The sequence below is a fragment of the Seriola lalandi genome, unplaced genomic scaffold, assembly GCF_002814215.2.
Source record: "Seriola lalandi dorsalis isolate HSWRI2012SDOR001 ecotype SW California unplaced genomic scaffold, Sedor1 jcf7180002054972, whole genome shotgun sequence".
In the NCBI taxonomy this organism is placed as follows: Eukaryota; Metazoa; Chordata; class Actinopteri; order Carangiformes; family Carangidae; genus Seriola; species Seriola lalandi.
In genome coordinates this window covers 2,854,521-2,878,694 of record NW_019525660.1, presented here as the reverse complement: position 1 = coordinate 2,878,694, position 24,174 = coordinate 2,854,521, and the positions used below count along the sequence as shown (strand labels likewise).

The following is a 24,174-nucleotide window of genomic DNA, read 5'->3' as shown; positions in this document are numbered from 1 at the left end:
ACAGTATGTGGGGTTATGGATCCGACCGTGTCCAGCTGTCAGATGTAATATCTCAGATGATATGTCAGACTCTGCAGGCCTGATTTTGACTGGTTGCAGCAATGATGCATCTTGGCATCATCCTCTAGCATATGAAGACTCACTGTGATTTCCCTGTGGGGGGCGCTATTATTAATGATTCACTTTCTAACTTTGAAAAGTCGAAACTTCTTCAGCGTCAGTCCCAGGTGGAGGAAATATTTACAGATCATGCCTTTAAATTATTTCTCTGACTACATGTTCCAGCTTTTTCAACTCTTTATGGTTATTTGTAAATATAAATATGTACTGCAGCAAAATGCAAATGTCCTGTTAAATTGGTTTTTGGAGTTTTTTTAATTTTTCCTTATTGGAATTAAGGGTCTAAGGACAGAGGCTGTCCTGTGATGTAAAATAAATAAAACTGACTTCACAAATAAAAAATCTCACTCTGGCTTGAATAACAGAAACTGACTTCTGAAAATGTGCATTTTGTTAAAATGTTAAGAGTTTTTCTGATAAATTCATGCTGTTAAAGTTATTGAATTAAAATAGAACAACAAAGAGAGAGAGGGAGAGTAAAATAGATTTTCTTTGCTTCACATGAATCCATCCATCACAGCAGGACATTTTGATGGCCTCTTATTTACAGACTGAGCTGAGAAACCAACTGAGACACTCAGACGCTCCATAATAGCAGCTACACCCGCCGACTGTTTACTTCTCCATCTGATTTCAAAAGTTTATGTTTAACCTTGACTTCTGTTTTCTGTCCTAGTGCCAAACATAGTGGTGGACGACAAAGTGAGGAAATTAATAAATGTTAATCAATGATCGAGGAAATCCAGTTTAACTAACAGAATGAATGAATGAATTTTTATGATTGTGTCATGCATATAAATATGCACAGCCAACAGTGGCCTAGAGGACACCAGAAATCCATTCATGACAGGACCAAAGTGCACAATATACTTTTCCAGCAACAGAGAAAAGTCCAAAAACGGAAACATTTTTTTTTTCTACATTTTATTTTTTAGATCAATGTTTTAAAAGGCTCATCAGGCAGGATTTCATCACGATTTATCACGGCGGCATCCATAAGTCACAACGATCGCATGGTAAATATGGAAGACTTTAAGGGTACTCACTGTGTATTCTGGAAAGAAAATGAATAAAATTCCCTCTAAATCATGAAATGAAAACTGAGCTCTGAGTTGCCTTGTTGCTTACAGCTTCTTGTTTTTGCCAACAGTGGGTGTCTTGTTTATATGGATTAATGTTCTCATAGTCATTTTATTAATATACTCTATTTATCCTGATGTATCTGATCATTTAGTGACTGAAATCATGATTGGTTTTTTTTCTTCCTTACATCATCTAATTGAATCATCAACATCTAAATGAGTCATACTGTACTTTAGAGTCCATCTGGTCCTCTGTCTGTCTGTCTGTCTGTCTGTCTGTCTGTCTGTCTGTCTGTCTGTCTGTCTGTCTGTCTGTCTGTCTGTCTGTCTGTCTGTCTGTCTGTCTGTCTGTCTGTCTGTCTGTCTCTCTCTCTCTCTCTCTCTCTCTCTCTCTCTCTCCAGGTTACATGTATTACGCGAGAAAGGTAAACCTCATGCCTGCTCAGCCAGATGGTGTTTATTAAGATTTCCACCTTGCAAAGGGCCGAACACACACAAACACACACACATATATATGTTTCTATTATGTGATGGTTGAGGCCACTGGTTTTTTAGTAAATAGTATTTATTCGAAAAGTGCAATGACGCTTTACAAATTTCTCTAATTTTCTGCCTCTAGTTGTTTTCCCTTCTTGTCTTTCCTTTTCTTACATTATACATGAATACAAACCCACTCTCATCTTTTCTGTTTGTTCCCAATCAATAGATAGTCAGGTCATCCAGAGGTCTATATCTGTTAGTCACGCCTTAATGACTGAGCTGTAACACTGCACACTAACCAGCCACACTGACAAGTCTATTTAAACGATTAGATTTCCATATCCCTGGACTGACTTCCTGTAAGAACCACGTCAGCACCCAGGAAGCCTTTCATGAGAACAAAAACAACCTAATCGGCTTCAGCATTGCACATCTCCGGCTCTGCTGGACGTCATGAGACACAGGAAAAGGGGAATTTCACTGAAATTGTTATCCATCCGTCAGGTGTGAGGAGTTGGTTGTATTAGGTGGACACAAACACTACTGGCTTGTCCATCTTTCTTATTATGTCTTTCTGCAAAGTGAGTTTTAGAGGCAGCGTGATGGCATACAAGGTCAGCGGAAATAATACTCTGATATGAAAATCTCAGAGGATTTATGAATCTATTTTTTAAATGTATAGGTAAAAGGGGAAAACTTGGGGAACAAAGAGCATGCATTTTGTAATGAGGAGTTTTGCTGAGCCTTCTGGAAGAGCCCAGGCTGGGCTGAAACTGCTGCTGTAAAACCCAGTGAGACCTACATTATAATGCGCTACAGAAATAAGCTTGACTCGGCTTGTATGAATTATTTTTTCTTTTTCCATTATGGAGGATTAGTACAGGAACTGATCGAAACAATGTGTTGTTCCTTGATCCTTAAAGGATCAAACTCAGGCAGTGCATCAGAATAACTGATCAGTTAAGACGGCAGCAAACGTTCCCCTTCAGGGCAAGTCGAGCAGGTTAAGCTGAAACGACCACAAAACAGATGTCCTTTTTTACTTCCACCAGTAATTGCTTGGAGGCATAATAGAAGGAGCTTTAACTCCTCAACTTGTCCTGTGTCTGCCTCAGGGTCTCCCCTCCAGGTACTGGACCTGCCTCAGAAGCTGTGCTCAGGAGTACAAGAGTACCTGAGCACCTGTTCACCTCACCCTGCACACGCATAATGAGGTCAACTTTCCTGCTGAGAGAATCATCTTCTCCGATTCGATCTGAAGATGTATTATTTGAGTCACTGCTCAGAGGTTGTGACAACATGGTGAGGGTCAGAGATGAAGATCGATTCTTTCCTTTGACTCTTGCTGTGCGATGTTGCTGCAATAACTTCTGCCAAAGTGTGACAAACAGTCAAACTTCCTGGAATTAGCACAAACTATAAATACAATTTATGCTCCACCACCATAAATGGACCATAGAAATGCTTTTCAGCTATTCATCAGTAGAACTAGACCCAATTAGTCAGATATCTCAAATTATCCAATCAATTTTGATAACTGATTAATCACTGATTAATCATTGATCATCTGTTATGGAAAAATATCAAATATTCTCTGACTCCAACTTCTTGAATGGGCACATTGGATATTCATACCAAAACCAGTCAGTCAATCTATCAACAGAAAAAAGCCTTAGTCAAAATTTTGGATTATATCTCATCAAATTTGGTTTAGATAAAAGCTGCAAATTATAAGATTAAAGGTTTGGGTCATAGTGTACTTAATTTTTTTTTTTCTCTCAAATTATAACAGTTGTCCTCAATGTTTCTGGCTTGCGACCTTTTAAAATGATCCAAATTCAACTCCTCGACTCCTCATCAAGGTTATCTTTGTGAGCTATGAGCATTTTCAAACTGGTCATTTTAATCACTTTAAGATGCCTGAAGAAGTTAAACTATCCTGTATTCCAAAAGAAAAAAAGAGAAAGAGGAAAAGCTTTCAACCCAATCTCACATTATTCATCACTGAATCTATCAGTTTTCTCTGCTAATGAAGGACATGACAGGTGGTTGAAAGCCCTGGAAAAAGTCAAAATTCAGTCAGACTACTATTTCCAAGATGAGGAACTTTTGCGCAAAAAAGAAAAACCTCCTGAATTTACCTAGTAATATTATTATGTTACTTTATCACCATATTGCCCACCTGTTGGACCTTAAACTGAAATCCCACCGTTTACTCAAAAGGAAAAGATTTTATATTTTTCATGTAAGTAGTTTTCATTCTCATTGTGTATCTATCACAAGCTATCAGGAAACCCTGCTGGATTCAGACCCCGAGCCTGAACTCCTCTTCTCAGAGCAGATGCTTAACCATCCCCTGCAGGGGACAAACCTCGTCCTCCAGCAGAGAGCCGCGGCCTGGGACCTGCAGGTGCTGACCTTCATCCTGACCACATTACACCCAGCTGGGACCCGCTCCAGCACACAGATCCGAGATCGCAGTCCAGTGAAGCCGGAGGGACGCTGCATCCATCCACAAACGACTATCAAGTAGCAGCCCTCGCCTGCTACTTGATATCCTGTCGCTGATTTTGTGCTTCCACTCTCAATGCAGCGTGTTGTTTTTGTGCAGATTCACAGGAGGTGTTGGAATTATTCTGACAGCATGGGAAGTCTTAATTTGTCTCTCTGAGTTATCTCATGGACAAAGAGCGTCGATAGGCATCTGGTTTGTGCTGCTGGAGAGGGGGGGAGGTAAAACAGGATGACTAAAATCTGATCATATCTGCATGGGAGAGGGGTCCTGTGACACAACAGCCCTCATCTGCCAAGGCTGTGATTAGGGTCAGTGATACCCAACTGTGGAGCAGACCGGGGTGGAAGAAAATAGAATAAAATAGAATAAAAACATGGCCGTCTGTCTCCAGTTTCTTCATAAGGTGAAAAAGGCTTAAAAATTAGGTTGGTGCTTTAGGTTTTTCATAAGCACAGTCTAGAGAAGAGAAGAAGACGACGGGTTGATCTGAAGGTTGACAAGCCATCAGTGATAATTACCAAGTTATGCTCGCAGACCACACAGGGAGAAAAACGCTGCACAATTATCAGACACTACAACAAACACTTCAGCTCTAACTGACTGAACACAGAGCTGTCAACCAAGGAATAAATAACACCGCACAGAGGGGGAAACACGTACGTTTAGCAAGAACAGCTTGGAGGTACTTGTAAATATAAATCATATCGTCTTTTTTACTTAACTACATTTATCCTGTGGCTGCAGCTGCTAATTGTTCTGCAGATAAAGTTTGCTTGGACAGAACATTGGATAGTATCTTGAAATGTTACGTAACTCTGCTTGGAAAACTACTTGGACCGGCAACCACAATTTGTTTTCTCCTCATGTTTTCACATTAAAATCATTTTGAAAACTTTATTTACGAGGCATATGCTTACAATGACAAGACAACGAACAGTGCGTCTGTCTGCTCAGGTCAATCAGGAACCTTCGCTTCGTGACATAACCGTGTTTCCACCGCAGGAACTTTCCCAGGAACCAGGAACCTTTTAAAGGAACTATGTGCGTTTCCACTGCAGGAAGCAGGCTCTAAATTTAGTTCAGAGGTAATTGATCGACCCCAAAAATGTCCCTGGTCAGGGGGTAGTACTTGCCAAAGGTTCAGGAACTTTGGGAGGTGTGGTCTGCAATGCTGAACATTTCTGACTGGTCGAGTACTCGCTGCATTTTATTTCACCCTGAATGTCAACAGACATCCGGTGGCAGCAGCTATGAGACAACTGAACGTCCCCTCAGGGATGCAGAGAGAGTCTGTTGTGTTCTGTTGAGTTCTGGCATGGATCAGGCTTGGCACAGCAAAGCAAACAGGAGGAACCTCGGCTTTCTCTGCACATGCTGCCCCGCCTGGCAGGAAACGGCCTGGCAAACCCCAGTGTGTTTTCCTGCGAGGCTCAAATGGGGACAAGACAAAAACTACACCTCTGGCGTCAGAGCGCTGATTTCCACTTAAGTTACAGAAACGTTTTCATGTGTTTTATTTTTCAGAGAGCCCTCTGACAGTGACAAGTCTTTCTCATAGTGTTCAGGGCTGAGAGAAGCAAGAATGGAGGGAAAAGGATAAAGAGGACAAGAGGGGAGAGGAGGAAGAAGGAGGAATGGCCATTGTCCCTCCTGCAGTGATCTGGCAGGTGATGAGAGGAGGAACACTGCTGATTTATCCTCGCAGAGAGAAAACGTCCTGCTGATACCACTGACACCAAGACCTTTTTTTCCTCTCCTCCTCCCCCTTTTCCCTCGCTTCATCCATCACTCCAGGAACACTTAAGGCTCTGTGGTGGCATGATTGTGTTATTTATCTAGCTTTTGTTTATTTCTATCATTATATATAATACTATGCGTACTAAGCATATGTCAAAGAATTCGATTATTATACATATTTATACACTATAAAAGCAAAATTGTGAAAGTTTTAATCATCAGGAAACAGTTTATTCACTGTTTTATGTCCTTGGTTTTTTCTTTTTTTCTTCTTTTGTCTATGTTCATGTGCATGTATGTGCATGAACGTGGGGGTATACTTGGATATGTAGGGTGAATGGGGTCAGTCAAAGTCAACAGTCACACCCCGCTTCTGTTAAGCTTTAGACTGCTTTATGTCAAAAAGCTGTCTTGCAAACTGTCTTTTCTATGGATTAAACGATCCATTACCATTCCAACAGAACATTTCAAAGCCCATTGTAAATCAGAACTTTTTACACCAAATTTTCTCTCATGGTCGCCATCGTTTTGTTTCTAACAATAAGCTAGAAAAGACAAATTGCCAGCCAGCTGACACTGTAGCCCAGAGGATTGGGCTTCTTGAGCCCTGACCTGATTCTCTCAGGCAGCACAGGGAGGCAACAGCAGGTTTAGCTAACAAACACAAAGTGAGGTGATCTAAAGAACCAGGAACACAGCACTTGTCACAAGTTTTAGCAAACTAGTTAAAACTGTTCCAGGAAACAACTAAGTGAAGTTTAAGAGGCTGATTGACAAAAAGTGGAGTTGCTCAAAGAAATAAATTGCAGCAATTCATTACAGAAAGACCCCTGGAAACACTGAAATTCACAGACTGATGCTATGTGACAGTAAAAACATCAGAGAGTACATTTTCTTCCTTTAACTCACACTCATATTGTTTATCTCCACCCTGCTCAGCCTCTATTATCACTCACTGTTGCAGGACTTTGCTGACCTTTAGAAAATAACTTGTCTCCAGTTTATATGGAGACTCATAAGGATGGATGATGGTTATAACCCCGCTGTATTCTCCAGTGTGAGCTGACGTGCTTTACAAGTCAGCACTTTGGTGTAAGTGGCAATATGGTAAATGTCAGATATCATTTACTAATATGTTGTGCTGTTTGCCTTGGCTGCAGGAGTCAGACAGAAGCAGAGATGATCTATGAAAAATTATTATTCTGTGACGACTGAGTTCTGATTTTAGGTCGATTTTTCTGTTTTGTTTTCTGCCCTTTCTTGTCAAATTGAGCGTATTATGGGAATAAATATTAATATATTTTTTATCCATCGTTTGCTTCTTCGCTTCTTTCAGAGATCATTACCCTCATTTGTGTGATGCTTGTTTGAAGTTTATTCTGTTTTTCTCGCCACACCTGCACAGCAAACAGCTTCTGATCAATACTCAGCTCAATACACGCCAGGGAGTGTGTGTGTGTGTGTGTGTGTGTGTGTGTGTATTTTCCCTCACCTATGATATCAAACCAACTCAGCCGATGAGTCTCCGTCATGATGATTCCCACCATGTAAGTGACAGGCTCCGTTTCCATGACGGCAAAAGTGAAGTGGGGCTCGTCAAATGTGATTGGCTCAGCAGAGGGGGGTGGGTGGCCCATCCACTCGATGTCGAGTCGAGCCGTAGATGATTGTGACGGGCTGCCCTGGTCTGTGGCTTTAATCTGGAAATTCAAATGGAAATTTAATTAACATTTCTGAAAAATAATTGTTTGGACCATGGATGTATTTTGAGAAGAGCTGAAATGATTAATCGATTAGTTGATCAAAAAGACTATTTTGATAATTGATTAGTTGTTTAATTTTTCAAGCAAAGATGCCAGATATGTTCTGATTCCAGCTTCTTCTTCATCATAATGTATATGACAGTAAATGAAATATCTTCAGGTGTAGAAGTGTAAAATATTACATCTGAAGACGTTACCTTAGATTCTGGGTTAAGTGAGGATGGTCATTTTTAATACTTTTTGACATTTCAAAGATGAAATGTTTAATCGATTAATTAAGAAACGGACACAAAGAAGTTTTTAAATAAAATTTTTACCCATTCATCAAAATGGATAAACTAATTTGTCTTATTATGATAATTATAATGAGTTATAGATATTATTTACAAAATGAAAACGAAAATAACGGCACATTATTCATGATGTTGTTAAACTGTAAAGGGTAAGGTTGGCAATATATTACTATGTTTTATATTTATTTCAGATATGCCGGCAAATCACAATTCCCATAAAGTGATCCTATGAACTAATATATCTCATTCCTCTGAGCGCCATTGTTTCCAAAAAACTATTAGAAACACATCAATGATCACTGTTCTGCTGCCCAAAATATGGAGTAATGTGGAGTAATCCACTGCTGATTTACGTCTTCAGTACCAACCAGTGTCACAGACAAACTGGAGAAGTGTGAAAGTATTGATGGACGGACTCAAACCCTGTTGGTTTTGTTCTTTTCATGGGATTCGTTCACAAAGAAAACATGGAAAAACACCTGCTTTATCTGTAAATATGCTCAACATGGAGAGAAAGAAACTTTCTCAGAGGAGGAGAAAAAAAACAGTCTTTTGATGTTTCTGAAATCCTACAGAGCCTTTCTGTAGCTGATTAACCTGCTGGCTTCAGCAATACAGAGTGATGACAAGGACTGAGAACATATTCACTGGTCCCAGAGCAGGTGTTAGTGAAGTGCCTTTCAGCGCATTAAGCACGGGTAATTTAGCCTCTTTAGCAGTGTTGGTGGGCACGGTCAAGGCTTTAAAGTCTCCACACCTTCCACAGAGACACGTTAATGAAGCACAACTCTTCAGAAAAAGTATTTACTTCAAGCGTGTTGAAATACAAACTCTCTTGATGAAAGACAAAAGGCACAAAAGTGTTTATTAGATCTGGCTTCAGTTTGCTTGACCTCAGTGTAAAAAGTAGACAACTATTACCTGTCAATACTTCCAGACACCTACCGTGAGAATACTGTAGTTCCCAGGCCAGAAATCACCGTGTGATGTCACCACGCCTGTCACTGGGTCGATCTCAAAACGCTCATCCGTGTTGTCTTGGAGCTTGTAGGTTACAACAGCATTTGAGCCCTCATCATCGTCACGGGCGACCATCCTGCAGACCTCCTGTTTACCCGCCTGGTGGTGCTGTTCGGGAAGCCTGACGTGGAAAAGTTTGTCTGTGAACTTTGGTCGCTTGTCGTTGGCGTCCAGAACTCGGATCACAACGGTGGCGGTGGAGCGCAAAGACGGAGATCCATTATCTGAAACGATTACCTGAGAATTCAAAAGAAGAGGGTCAATATCATAATAATTAGATTCTCTGTTAAGAAAAAATAAATTAAAAAAGGACTGTGAGAGATTTTCTGTGGTATTAATGGGCAAACTACATATTGCTGCTTAGGCAAGATTCATTTGATTGACTGGAACCTTGTAATTTACCCAGAAATTACTGCTGTTTTTCCGACTCTACCTGTAGAACACAAAAGTTGCTCCTGCTAAGGAAAGAGGATAATAAGTTTTGTTTAATGATGTTTTGAGATATTCTCTGTTAAGATTTTTTCTGCATCTGCAAACAGTGGGGGTGAACGCAAATTCATATATGGTTCAAAATGCTGGGAATTAGGGCTGCAGTGATTAGTCCATTAATTAATAAGTTGATCGACACAACATTAATCATTAACTATTTGTCAAGGGTTTTGAGGTAAGTAGGACCCAAATGCAGCCAAAACTTGGGGAACGGTGCAGACAGGTTTATTAACGAAAATAACAGACATGAACAGACGACGTGAACAAACCCTGAACTAAACAGACGAACCGACACGGACAAAGGGAAGCACAAAGACTATATAGACAAGGGAGGCAAAGGTGATTGAACACAGGTGAAACACATTAGGGCGGGGCAGACAATCACCACACAGACACAGGACCAAGACAGGAAGCAAAACACTGACACAAGGAAACCAATTACAAAATAAAACAGGAAGTGCAAAAAGTCCAAACAAAACTAACAAAAGGTGTCTGCCATAGCAAACCATGACACTATTTTAATAACAGACGAAACATTTCAGTCAGTTTAAGCAAAAAGGCCAAATATTCTCTGGTTGCAGGTTCTCAGATATGAGGATTTGCTGCTTTTCTTTGTCACATGACAGGAAATTAAAACTCTTAAGTGTTTTGACTGTAGGTCGACATCAACTGCAGGCTCTGAGAAAATGTAAATGACTTTTTTTCTGAATGTTTCTAGCATTTTTATGGTCATTTTATATTAGTAATATTAAGATTACCCGTTAATGAAATCATAGTCATGATATTCTGTCCATACTTTAATTAATAACTAATTTTAAACTCAATCCACTGAGGAAAAAAAAATCAGGAAACAACTACTAAGTGAACCTAGAGAGTGTGAGATAAAACTCAAGAATAAACCTTCATGCACTTTACTCTCAACACAGACAAGATGAATATTAGATGGTAAATTCATGTCATTTTCATTGGGATTTAAACTGACTTTATATTTTATTTGCCAAAATATTGCTGCATAGCCCAATGAGGGCAGTTTTTAAGGGTTCCTTTAAAGCCTTTTTTCCTTTATGTTCTATATTCTTGTTTTAACTCAAACTATTGTTATAAAAAAGTATGAAACACAAACATATCAATTTGTCTTTAGCAGCCTGAAACATGTGTATTGTTAAGGATTTAGTGATACTCTGAGCCCCTGGTGCATTATAGAACAGCAGGATTTGTTTTTCCCTGTTTTAGCTTCAATCCGAAGGGAAGTCGAAATGTTGTTTATAAGAGTCTCACCTCGATACTGTGCTCAGATTTATCCTCCCGATCCAAGGCTGAGAGAGTGCTGATAACACCTGTTCGCACACACACACGCACGCACATGCACACACACACGCACGCACGCACACACACACGGACAGAAAGAAAGAATCAAAGCTGTTAGTGTGTGAAGTGAGAGAGCTAATTACACCTAAACAAATAAACATAGACAGAAGTGTTACTGCTTCTGTTATTGTAGGTGTGTAGGTGTGTGTGTGTGTGTGTGTGTGTGTGTGTGTGTGTGTCTGTAGCAACAGTGTTGATCACACCTAAGCAAATACGTTTAGGTCTGTTGATGTTGTTTCTGCTGTTGTTATTGTTGTTTCCGCTGGTTTGTTTGTGTGTGTTTATGTATGTCCACCTTTTAAAAGCACGTCCTCCTGTGTGTGTACAGTGCGAGTGTGTGTACATCAGTGTTTTCATGAGTCTGTTCATAATATAACTGTATATACTACAAACTAGATAATATCAGCACACAGCAGATTACAACTATTCAGAAGACTTGATCATGTCAATAAATTTCCACATATTCCTGATCAAACAAAACTATATAAACTACCATTTTTGACACTTTAGTGGATCTGTTGAAATGTTCTTACTTTATAAAATAAAAATGAGGAACATGTCTGATTAAAGTTCAAAACTGCCATTTTAAAGTTTTGCTTCTCACTGTCCCTGTGGTGTTTACTTGAGAGCGGGATAAGATGAAATAAGCCTGGAGAGGAAATAAGGGGAAATTATCGTCACAGCCATTCACAGATTCTTTATGACTGACCACATCTGCCACTGATACGGGCTTATTAGAGCCCACAGCGCCTGACACACCAAAATAAATACAGGCTGTTCAATTGGCGGCTGACTCAGCGTTCGTGTCTGTATCTCTAACAGTTTGCTTGTTCCTGCTATAAGACATAAATTATGTGGCTCAGCAGGTTATCCAGACACATTTGGCTGCTGCAGAGCTGTTCACTGGGAAATCTGAACTTTTCAGATTTCACTTTAGGCTCAGAAAGTTAAAACATTTTGAAAACTAGCAGCTAACAACTAGGAGTTGGATGTATTCTACATATTCAACATGTTTTATTGCTTAACATCTGGATTTGTACACTGATGTAAATTGCAATATTCCTATTAGATTTACTGACCAATCAGCTGTTAGGCTCTTCTTTAGTTGAAGAATTTTCACGAGTAGACACATATATATATTTCTTCTTCTTTTTTGTTTTTAATTAGGAGAGCAATGGTCATTAGCAGGAAATGATGGGCATCTCTGGCATCACAATTATATCCACAAATATGCCATAATTAAATATATTAATGCAAAAACTGCAGAATAACACTGGAGACAGAATAAACCAGTTGATTAGTAAAAAAAAATAATAAATTCATTTAATATTTTCTGCTGCAGAAGCTTAGTATTCAAAGCTGCCACTTTTTCATATTCTGTTTAATTTTGCTTCGACATTTTTCTTTTTTTCTCCAGAAGCAGTGAGTCAGTTTCCCCATTGTGCTGATGAGAGTTTCTTTTGACCTCATCTCACCCAATCTAAATAAATTAAGTGAAGTGTTTTAGGGCTGCTATTAGCTCTAATAGGGACAGCAGAGACACGCTGGCAGGGGAGGGCTGCCAATATTGCTGGGGGGATAATAATGGGGGTCAGACTGTGGAGGAGTGTGTGAAATGATTATGGATCCTGCTATTGTTCATGGTTTTATGACAACCTGACACTTTTCAGCTTGTGCAGATTTTGAGAGGATTTTGTAGTGACAACAGGAGCAACAGAATCATTATAGTGCCTTTGTGCAACTTCCTGCCGTCACACACATGAAAATCTGCTTTAATCGACTGTCACCTCATAAAGAAATGTAAGAAAAGTAAAGTACATATTCACAAGTTTTATCAAAATTGTACAAGGTCATTATGAAAAATCATCTGCATTGCGGGCAAAACGGTTTATATATTTAAATATAATCTTAAAACGCACTTGTTTACCTTGACTTTTGATTAAATAATGACTATAAAGCATTTTTCTTTTTAATTTTTTTCTTTTGACTTTAATATATTTAATGTATCATTTCATCATCATTTGATTTTTTTGGTGAGCATTAGTCTCTCACTGTCAAGGCAAGGCAGCTTTATTTACTAAGAACTTTTCAAACAGGCAATTTCAGATAATGTTATACGATCTGACAATAACTTCACTAGAAACAAACTCAGGTCCTTAAGGTGCCAGTATGCTTCTTCAGACGTTTTTGTAGGTTGGTCAAATATCTTACCAGTCAGAACTGGGAAAGTCTGTGTAAGACCCACCTCAAGCTGTGATTGGCCAGGTGCAAACAACAGCTTCCTGCATTCACAATGTTTTATTATCTATGGGCTGTTTATTCCTATTCCTATTATCTCTTGTGCCAAGAGGTACGTGGTAATTTTGTAATTCCTTCCTTCCCGCCTTCTTACCGCACCATCAAATGTAGCTACAACAAATTTTGTCAAGACAATTGAGTTTGATCAAAAAGGCTTCGATCAGGGTGAAGGTTTAATGAAGGTGGTGCTAACAGGTCACCATTTCCCCCAGAAAACTTTCTCTATAATAAGTAGCTGGAAGTACTTGGATGAACAGAGATGAGCAGGGAACCTCCAAAAGAAAAACATGTCATCTGCAGAGTTAGGGTCTGATATACTTCATGGATGCGAACTATTGACAACATTTTTGTGACATGAACTGTCGTAGCTATGCGGACACGAAAGCATAATTACAGCTTCATGTTGAGCTTCTTTATGTCATAAATTTTAATTACAAGTAGTTCAAAGATAAGTATTATTATAATATCAGTGCCAGAGCCTGACAGAAAAAGTATGAAGACTGCCAGGTAGATCAACAGAACTGAATATTTCTGTATAAACTAAAGGAAGAAGTTGAAAGGAAACAAGTTTTTTTCTTAATTTTAATTAATACAACGTGTGCATCCATATTATCTACAGAATATTCTGAGCACTGGAGTCACTCAAGTTTTGAGGAATTTAAGTAGAAAATGTTAAGACGTTAGGACTCTGTGCAAGAGGCGATTTAGGAATTGTTCTTTGTAGACAGAGTTTGGGGTCGTAAGTGGAGTGAAAGACCCTGCTGAGGGTCGTTGAGTCCTTTTTACAACAGTGCAAACAAGCCCCGCTGGGAGGGCATCATTAGGACAGGTGGGACACATTAGAAAGTGTGTTTTTGTCATTAGCGTAGACATGGGAATCAGGGGTAAAGCCTCGTCTCTCCCTTGTCGCCTGTTTTCACTCAGCCATGCTGGACGGCTGTCAAAACCACGTGAAGATAAACAGTGTTGTCTGGCAATGCTGAGGCCCGGTTTGTTTGCTTCCTTGTCTTTCTCTCTGGATTCACTTCCAGTCTACAACTCCCTTCCCATCATTGCTTTTTTTTTTTTTTTTTAACTTTTTTAACGCTGCCTTTATTTCACTCGGTGAGCTCTGTCACATTTTCGAGGGAGACATCTTAAATTACACACTGGCATTCACAAGCAACTAAATCTGTGAGGGAGGGGGAGGAAAACTAAGACTCCTAGGAAAAGAAAAACCGTTCAAGATATCAAGATTGCAAGGAAAGAGTCAAAATTCAGTTGAGTTGGTTTAGAAGGGGAATTTCTTTCTTGAACTAAAAATGCAGTAGCACTTTGTCAATAACAAATGTATGCAAATGAAATTGTGTGGGTAAACCAGCCCCTGAAAAGAGCAGCAAACGGCCCAGTTCATTACTAATTGCAGGAGCAGGCAGTTTTGAACTAATCTAGCCAAGCTGCCAACACTGGGTCTTTAGAAGCCCTTCATTATCACACAACTATCTGATCTGATCAGAGATCTGGGATGGGAAAACACTCAGCCTCATTTGTCGGAATTACTCACAATGATATCTGATCGCTGCAGCCATTCTGAACAGACACACTGTCTCAAGGTGCATTCAGAAGCAAACAGCAAGTTTTTGTTATGTTTCAAACATCCATGGAGAGATGCACGCAGGGTGATATAAAAAGACTTGCTTGATATGGACCACAATGACCCATCGACTTCAGTTAAAAACATCAAAGTGAGAGAACTATTTCTATTTTGTCAACTGACAACAACAAAAATGTTTAAAGGATAATGCTGGTGTTATTCAGTGTTTTTCTTATTGTCAACATATCGCATTAATACAATGTATTAGTCCGTCTCTCAACACTTTATGACTATCCTAACTTGCTAGCTTATACATTTATAGTCATTTTTATCAAACGCTATTCATACAGGAGGAAAACAGGAGGAAGGCATTTGCTGGGGACTATTTTCAGCGGCAGATACATTGTTGGTTTTGATCTTTTCAGTGTATTTACTGACAATATGAAAAATATGGAATATCACCAGACTTAATCTTTCATGATAACCAGCTCTCCGTTTGTTCAGTATTGCTCCACGACATATCAGTCTGGGGATCTTAGAGTCTGTGCAGTGATTTGAGGAATTTGATCTTGAAAATGCTAATGAATTGGGAACATTCCTGGCTTGCCTGGCCTTGCCAACAACCAACATAACACATCATTGAACTTACATAACCAAAGACACACCAAATTTCGGTCATTTTGGTAATTTGGCACACCCTTGTTCCCTGCACAAACCTGTTATCAGGGTCAGACAACAACTTGTTTAAAGCAACAACAGCTCGAAAAAAAAAACTCAGAACGGACTAGATTTCATTCAGTTTTCCTTTCTGTCACTCAGCAAATATCCTTCCCTCCTGAGACTTACTTCAAGTAATTCCTCTAGGTTGAATCAGACTGACTATGCTGCAGTATGAAGTAAATACTCGCTTCAGGAGAGTAAAAAGCTTCGACAGAAACCTTCATACAGTCATGAGTCATCTTCATCCTGTCGAGGCATGAGAGGTTTCTACACCAGTCACCCTGTACATTAGTAATAGTGGGTGCATTTGTGAAAATAAGACAAGGTGGATCATGTTCGAAAGAGCTGGTTTCAACAGAACATTTGTGCAAAAAAACACAATATCCTTCCTTGACATGGACTTATTTGACCAGTGAATGTTGATATCAAGTTTTTTTTTCTAATCTTAAGTGTCTGCTGATTTTCTGTAGTAGTTGCTATAGTTTTTCAGCGTATCCTCTGAATGCCTTTCCTGCCTACTACATGGCCTAAAGTATATGGACACTTTAAACTATTTACTAAAACATTACACTCACGTTTGGCTGTTGAACATCTAATTTGAAAACCGTGGGCATTAATCTGCTGCTATAACAGCCCCCACTCTTCAACCAGATTTTGGGACCTGGCTGCAGGACCTTGTTCTGAATTCAGCCACAAGAGCATCACTGAGGTCCAACAGTGATGTTGATTTTTAAGGCGTGAGCTCATTCCAGTTCATCTTAAAGGTGTTGGATGGGGTTCGGGTCAGGGCTCTGTAAAGGCAAGTCAAATTCTTCTACACTTAACTAGGAGATCCATTTCTTTAGGTGTTGTCATGTTGAAACAGGAAAGGGACACGAACAGACTTTTTCCAAAAAGTTGGACATTCACTGTTGCCTAAAATATTATTTTATGCTGTATGATTTCCCTTCATTAGACCAACTATGAAAAACAGAGCAAAAGTGCACAAATATGTGGATGCGGGTATCCACATGACTTTGTCCATATAGTGTCTTCGTGGAGCTTGCATGTGGTTTAAGTCGCATTTCATGTAATTTCAACCTAATTTTACAAGAAACAATCTAGTTTAAATCAGTTTACTTTAGTTTTCAGTTTTATTGTGTATTTTGTAATTTGTACTCTTTCTTTTGTGAAAGAAGTTCAATTATTACCTGACATTTATCTGTGGTTAGTGAGGTCTTTTTTTCTTCTGCCAGTTCTGTGTTGTTTTAATTGTCTCATGCAAACCCATGTAAGTGAAGAATTAAGTAAAAAGTTCAGTAGTTTTTTGGGTTTTTTTTTTTTTTTTTTTACAAGAATTTAGGTCATATACATTCAAAAGACCTCAGTCTTCAGATGAGACTTGCCATTAGGAAATCCTCAGACTGTAAAAAGTAAACACAGACACAATATCCCTTTTCATCCTGGGCTTGTATGCATGAGTAAATGAATATCAAATACACCTGCTTTGGTACAAAAAAACTTGTTTTAATGTGACACTCTCCAGCTGTTTCAACACCTCCTGTCCTGCCTGCCTTTGTGTGACGTCTCAGTATTAAAACAATTTGCCCTCCCTCTCTGTAATCCCTCAGTATACTGGCCTTAGGGCGTGGGCAAACACTAGACCAACCTGGAGATTATAAGAAGAGGACAGGGCTTGTAGCAGCATGTAGCGCTCATTTGATTGAACATCAAAGTCTGTTGGAGGTGACTCAGTTGCAACTGTCAAAGATGAGCATGCAAATACCTGAGGGGGTTACTGGCATCTTTCTCTCCTTTCTTTTTCCTGCTGTTTTAGATTTTTAACTCCACATCCATCAGGAAACGGATGAGTGAGTTTGTGAGTGACCTCTTCAGAAGTTTCTCATTATGAAGTTTTATTTTCAGCTCTGCGCTCTCTGTGACCTGCCGGGGTTCTGCATCACTTGCTCTACTCAGACTTGCAACAGTGCATTAGGAAATATCAACCATTTTTCAACCTCTTCCCTTGTGAGAAATAACGCACTGTTAGGTTTTATAGCTGCAGTAATAGCCCTGAATCAAAATGTAAATCTGCCACAGGGACACGGCAACATATAGAGACATGTCAAAGCTATTTGTGAAAGACAAAGCAAAGAGCTGCTCCAGATGTCTTATATTCACAAAGGGAGTTTGAATCAAAATGTAAATCAATCAGAGGGGAGCATGTTGCCTGTATTTCTGTCCAAACTGCTCGTGAAACGGGAGGATGTCACTGTGACGGCTGATTAAATTACATCCTGTATCCCAGAGTTAATGTATATGTCCCTGTCCGTATGTTAGCTCAATAAAATCTTCATTTACATGATTCAGGGCTGAGCTGAATATGTCAACATCTATAGGTGGAGGTGAAGCTGCTTAGATGATTTCATTTCAAAATGTAATCTAAATTATTATGCTATTAATCGGGAATAGGCAAGTTACCTGTTGATCATCATGCAATGTCTTTTTTGCAGTGCAGGCTTTATTAATTATCCTATATAATATTAGATTTTTTTAACTGGCGAGCAGGCTTACATTCAGAGTTTGATGAGTAGGGGATGAGCATCAGGCAAAATGAGAGTAATTTTGCATTATATATCACCTTGCTGTTCTGTATAAAAGGTACAAGGAATGGGGGGGCGTTGTTGTTCTGCCTTTATGCTGGCAGTGGAGGTAGTCGGATCCATGTCTGCGTAAAATGGAGAGCTGGCAAGACAGGACCATTGGCGGGACAGGAAGCTAAAGCTGTTGTGTTACCAGTCATGCCTCTGATTCAAGAATGCCGGCATGCTATCTAAAAATCATACAATGGGGCGGCATTATACCATTGTTTAGTTCAGTGTAAACAAGCAAAGGCGTAATAGTGGAAAGTATGTGCATTAGCTGTTTTACAATGAAAAGCCTTGTGCTGTAATGGCAACACTGCAAATTTGTAGATTCCTATGTTTAATGAAACTACTTTGTAGCAGTAACGTTTATGCTCATTCACTCTCAATTACCTGTTTTGGGATCAACGTCAAAATACGTCCGGTGAGATTCCAGCATTTGGAAGGAAAGCTTCCCCTCAGAAGATGTGTCTACATCTGTGGCCGACACCTGGACGACAGATTTGACCATGTCCACGTTCTCTTGGACGGACGCGAAATATACCGGCTGGGAAAGTTCTGGAGCATTGTCGTTAATGTCCAGGACCTCCAAGAAGACGTGAGTCCAGGAGATCAGAGGTTCAGTCCCCAGGTCGGTGGCATAGACAGAAAGCCAGTAGTGAGGCATCGTCTCACGGTCCAACGTCTCTGTTGTACGAATCACACCTGAGACACATGAAAGCGTGGGGAAACAGATAGAACATTGATTTTACTTATGAACAGCACAGCAGTATTCACTTGTTTCAAACTTGTTGTTGTGGCTCTGGAATTAATTACTTATCATATTCTTTATATTTAATAACTGTAACCACCCTGGAGGAAATATCAATCACTTTGGCTGTCATCAAGCTTCAAGTGCCTGTTTGCATAATAAAAAGTCTGGATTGGTGCCCAAAAGTGGGTTGGGACATATTTAACATTCTCTGCTTATCTACCTGGGAGATATTTCTGTTGCCAAAACTTACACAAGTTCTTATGGTATACACAAAGCAGGCTACCACAATGTAATTGTGGTAAAAACAAGGGAAATCGACTTTTCTTCACATTTGCCTTCAGAAACAGTTTAAATATGGATACCCTGAAGGAGAGCTCAAAAACCAGCAACACAGGAAAAGGGATATATTTCAGCACGGTTTCATTTTGACAGAGAACTCTACTTGCCCTGATTATATCTTTAGCTTTAAGTGCAGCAGCAGGATAATGGAATTTGACATGATATGCTGAGAGGTCGCAAGGTATCCTCTGCAAAGGATATGCTAATGGTAAAATAGACAAACCACCTTAACTACCCCAGAGGAAATACCATGTCATACAACCATGCACGTGTCTCATTTTAGGAAACCTACATGAGAAAATTTATTGCTGTGAAGATCTTCTATGACAGTATGGTGTAGGCATGTCATTGTATTGATATACCCGAGTCTGAACTGTGACTTAACTAGAGGTGAATAATGCTGCCATTTATTCAAAATCTGCACTATTATTTAAACACAAGAAAACATTAAAGCCATGTAGGGATTGAAAGATCCCTCTTAACCTTGCAAACAGCCGGGGGATTCATTCAAAAGCTGTCTCTAGTATAAAATTATGGCTCTTGAAATGTCCGTTTTGTCTTCCATTCAACATTCTATCCTGCGGTAAGATTCTTTTATCAACCGCTGTTTCCAAAGTCAAGTATTAACCTTAATCTCAACGTGCATGCCAACATGGATGAGAGGTCTTTATATTCTTAGAAAAATGGAAATCGAATATCTAAATTTCAAAGCTCAAGAACAGCTACTAATGGACCCTATGAGGCACAATAGATGGTTTGAATTAGTTTGTCTAGTACTCCAGCTGGTGCTTTCATAACATGCATGCTCATAGGTCACCCTAACCTGCTGATTATTGGTAAAGTAGGCTATTCCTGTTGTATTTAACATTGTAAAATTCAGTAAAATGGGGAACTGTGTTGAATGAATAATCACAATACTACTACATCTGAGAAGCAATTTATACCATAATTATTAATAAAGTAAAGGCTCTTTTTCTACTTTTTAAAATGCAGCTGCATTACAGCAACATGACAACAAATCTGAGTCTTTTATTAGCTTGTATCCACTTCTATGAGCTCTACTGGTCACTCAATTCAGGCAGATTGAGTCAGGCATTTCAATAATATAGATAGTATCAGGCTAAGCAGGATGATTTTGATTTAATCTGGACAAATTACATGTTTGAATTTGGTCATATCCCTCCCACCCACTACTATTAAAATATAGTAAAAACACAGTTTATTACCTGTTTCCTCATCGATGGTGAAAACTCCGAGACCAGAGCCTTCATGGATGAGGTACCTGACGACTCCATCTCTGCCCAGATCTTTATCTGCAGCTGTAAGTGTTACCACAGATGTCCCCACTGCTGCATCCTCCATCACTCTGGCTTCATACACAAACTCTGAGAACACTGGCCTATAGAGGTTCTCATTGACATCCAGAACTTGAATCTCCACAAAGCAGGAGGATGAGAGGGAGCGAGGGAGGCCATGGTCGACGGCCCGGACTGTGAGGTTGTAAAATGGCCGCCTCTCAAAGTCCAAGTCCCTCTCAAGGGTCAGGGCACCCGTGGAGGAGTCGACGTGGAAGATCCCGCTCTCTGTGTTCTTGAGGTTGTAAGTGACAAGGCCTCCGCTGCCCAGATCTAAGTCGACGCTCTCCACCCAGACAAGAAGGGTACCCACAGGGACATCTTCTGGAACTTTTATTTTGTAAACTTTGGGTACAAATTTGGGTGGGTTGTCATTTATGTCTTGCAAAACAACCACAAGGTCAATCATGGAGAACAACTGCGGGCTCACTCTGGCCTGGTCTCTGGCTTCAATCTGGAGGTCATGCCTGGGTGAGGTTTCTCGATCCAAATGACGCGTCACAATGACCTCGCCAGTCAATTCATCAATTCTGAACATGTCAGTAGACGTCATTAGGGAATATTGAACATTACCACTTGTCTCTGCATCCAGATCAATTGCACGAGCTGTAAAAATAATAGAGTCAACTTCTGTGTTTTCGGGCACCCGTATCACATATCTGGGCTGATCAAAAACAGGAGGGCTGTCATTGACGTCCATGATGTTCACTGCGATGAATTTCCATGCAGATGTTTGTGGTGTTCCCAAGTCATAAACAGTGATGTTTAAAATGTAGAACTCCTTACTCTCTCTGTCAAGTGGGCAAACTAACTGAAGGTCACCAGAAAAAGTGTCAATGGAGAAACAGCCATCTTCATTCCCGCTTGATATGGCATAGACCAGCTTACTGTTAAACCCAGTGTCATTGTCTGTTGCTTTGAACTGAAGTATGGTGGAATTCAATGGATGGTCCTCAATGAGGTCAATTGAACTGGGAATGCTAAGGTCAAACTTGGGAGAGTGTCGGTTGGTGATGTGTATATCAGAGAACGTGTCTTCCTCTTGACTGGTTAAAATAGGTTTGATTGACTCAATCAGTTTATCCGTTAGCTCTTTGAAAACGCCCGTCTCCTGGCAGCGAAGCGTTACTTCGTCACCTCTGTTAGTGACAGTTATCCTGACAACTGAGGCATCCGAGTGATGCTTCCCATCCGTGGCTACAACTCTCAAAGTGAACGAACCCGCTCGCAGGGGAATTGGTTGCTTAAGGGTGATGGCTCCTGACAATGAGTCAATACCAAACACTTGGAGCTCATTCCCTGACTCAATGACATACTTCAGCTGCTGCAGCTCATCTAAATCAATGGCTGACAGCTCGCAGATTGTGTGCCCCACAGGTAAGTCTTGAGGTACAGTTGTATTGCAGCCCACCCTCTCAAATAGAGGGATGTTATCGTTGATGTTGTTAAGGGTTATCGTCACGGGACATTCGCTGACCTGACTGAAGGGGCTACCGCTGTCCGAAGCCCAAACTCTCAGGTGGTACCGCCTTTTCATCAGCTCGTAGTCCAGGTGTTCGGAGGTTGAGATGACACCTGTAAAGGGGTCTATTGTAAAAGGTAAGGGGCCTGAGTTGGCAATAGCATACGTCACAAAGCCATTTTTGCCTTTATCTTTGTCTGTGGCTGCTACTTTCAAAACACTGCTGCCAACAGGGGTGTTTTCGTCCACTGTGGCCTGATATGAAGTCTGGCTGAACTGTGGGCTGTTGTCATTTTCATCTGTTATCTCAACCACTATGTGAGTCTCTGCTTCACCATGATTGGCCAATACATCAAACTCATATCGATCCTTTCTCTCATAATCAAATTTTTCAGTTGTTATGATAATCCCTGTTTTGCGATTTATCTTGAAATTGGAGCTTTCTGGATTATTCTTGATACTAAAGGTAACATTATAAGGTACTGCGGTGACAGAAACCTTCAGTACATGAGTTTTAGGAGGTGAAAACTCACTCAGTGTGACAATGTAGGTGTCTTCCAAAAATGCCAATGGGCTGTAATGATAGGCCGGAATGTGGATTTGTGCAATTGGAGAGACTAAATTTGGGGCGCTCCTGTCTTTAGCTTGAAGGGACAGATTCAGCCCAAAAGGAGTTTGAGACCAGATAATCCTCTTTGTAGAGATCACTTGGAATTCACTGCCCTGCACACCTAAGGGGATTATTTCAAAACACTTGTGAGGATCCCCTTCAACAATATTAAGGGATTCCACAGACTTAACTCCTGCTTCCACGTGGACATTGATAGTTATTTTGCCATCTGTAGAGACTGTGGGTTTGGGGGAAGTTGTGATAACTGGAGACCCCATAGACATCTTTTGTACATTTACTGTGACTCTGGCAACATTACCGAATTTCTGCACACCAGATATCTTCTTTGTCCTGTCTTCAGCTAAAACAGTGAGGTCATATCTCTCCGACCGGGTGTGATTGAGCTTTTTGATGAGGCTGACTGTGCCTGTGAAAGGGTCAACAACAAAAGGATGAGCTCTGCTGGTGAAAGAGTAATAAAATTCAGCATTGCTGCCAATGTCGGCATCTGTAGCGCTAACCCTGACCACACTTGACCTAAGTGGAGTATCCTCCCTGATGCCCACATTGTATGAGGCAGGATAGAAAAGAGGCTTTAAGTCATTGGTGTCAAGCACCTGGACAAACACCTTTGTCTTCACCTGGAAGTCAAAGATGCTTTCGGTTGCCTCCACAGTGAGAGTGTAAGTGTCTCTGACCTCCCTGTTAAGGAGAGCTGAGTTACCGCTGCGTGTTTTGATCCTGAGGAAGCAGAAATCCCCAACTTTGACTGACTCTGCTTGGAAAAGGCCATCATCGTCACCTGAGACAACATTATATGTGATTTCCCAGAACAGATCTGTCACTTCAATACCCATCTTCAGTGGTGTCTCAACGTACGTCCGCGGGGCCGAGTTTTCGTTGATGGTGGCGTTGTAGAGATGGTGTGTGAACCTCAGCGGCGAGCTGTCCTTTCCTTTTCCCATGATTCCCTGACATCTCGCCACATGCAGGAGCACTGCTGCTAAAGTGAGGAGGGTTGTTCCTGAAGCTGCCATCTTTAATACCTACATGAACATCCACAGACCTGTGAAAATAAAGAAAGAGAGATATACATTTGATCCTTTATTGGAAAAAAAACTTCTGTCCCTGAGTTTCCTTGAGTAAACAGTCTTGTCTCTGTGCAGAAAAACACGTAACACAGAGATAAATCATGTACCTACACTGTTTTGTAAATAGACCAATCATTTCCCCCGAGCTCCAGCTCTACAAAGAATACAAAATGGACACAGAATACACAATGACACAACAGCAAAGGGAAGTCTGTGGCAAGGTATCTGACTCTTGTCTCAACATGCCTTCACCAGAAAAAAAAGGCAAAAGTTAAGCAACACATTGTTTCAGCGACAGAAAGTTGCCTCTGAGCCCTTTCAGACAGGTGGCAGCCTAAACCCTTCCCCATAATTATTCCTTTAGTGGCCAAATACCAGCAACAAGTGCTCATCAAATGTTTTACTTCTAAGCCTGTGTCATTGCACAGCTATGAGGAGGGATTTGTTGTTTGATGACTTGGTATCATGCTGATGATAGTAA

General features: G+C 40.3%; 1 protein-coding gene across 2 annotated transcripts in view; it reads right to left on the bottom strand.

The window, feature by feature from the left end:
• The window catches only part of fat2 (FAT atypical cadherin 2), a 91,671-nt gene extending 68,014 nt beyond the window's left edge, over positions 1–23,657 (bottom strand). For both annotated transcript variants that reach the window (XM_023398141.2, XM_087171709.1), the window contains exons 1-5: positions 20,402–23,657; positions 18,476–18,787; positions 10,778–10,836; positions 8,936–9,247; positions 7,427–7,634 (exon numbers count right to left, since the gene is read on the bottom strand). In XM_023398141.2, the coding sequence (XP_023253909.2) occupies positions 7,427–7,634; positions 8,936–9,247; positions 10,778–10,836; positions 18,476–18,787; positions 20,402–23,639 (4,129 nt within the window). In that variant the 5' untranslated portion in view covers positions 23,640–23,657. The remainder of the gene's footprint in view (positions 1–7,426; positions 7,635–8,935; positions 9,248–10,777; positions 10,837–18,475; positions 18,788–20,401) is intronic.
• Positions 23,658–24,174: the final 517 nt, after the last annotated feature.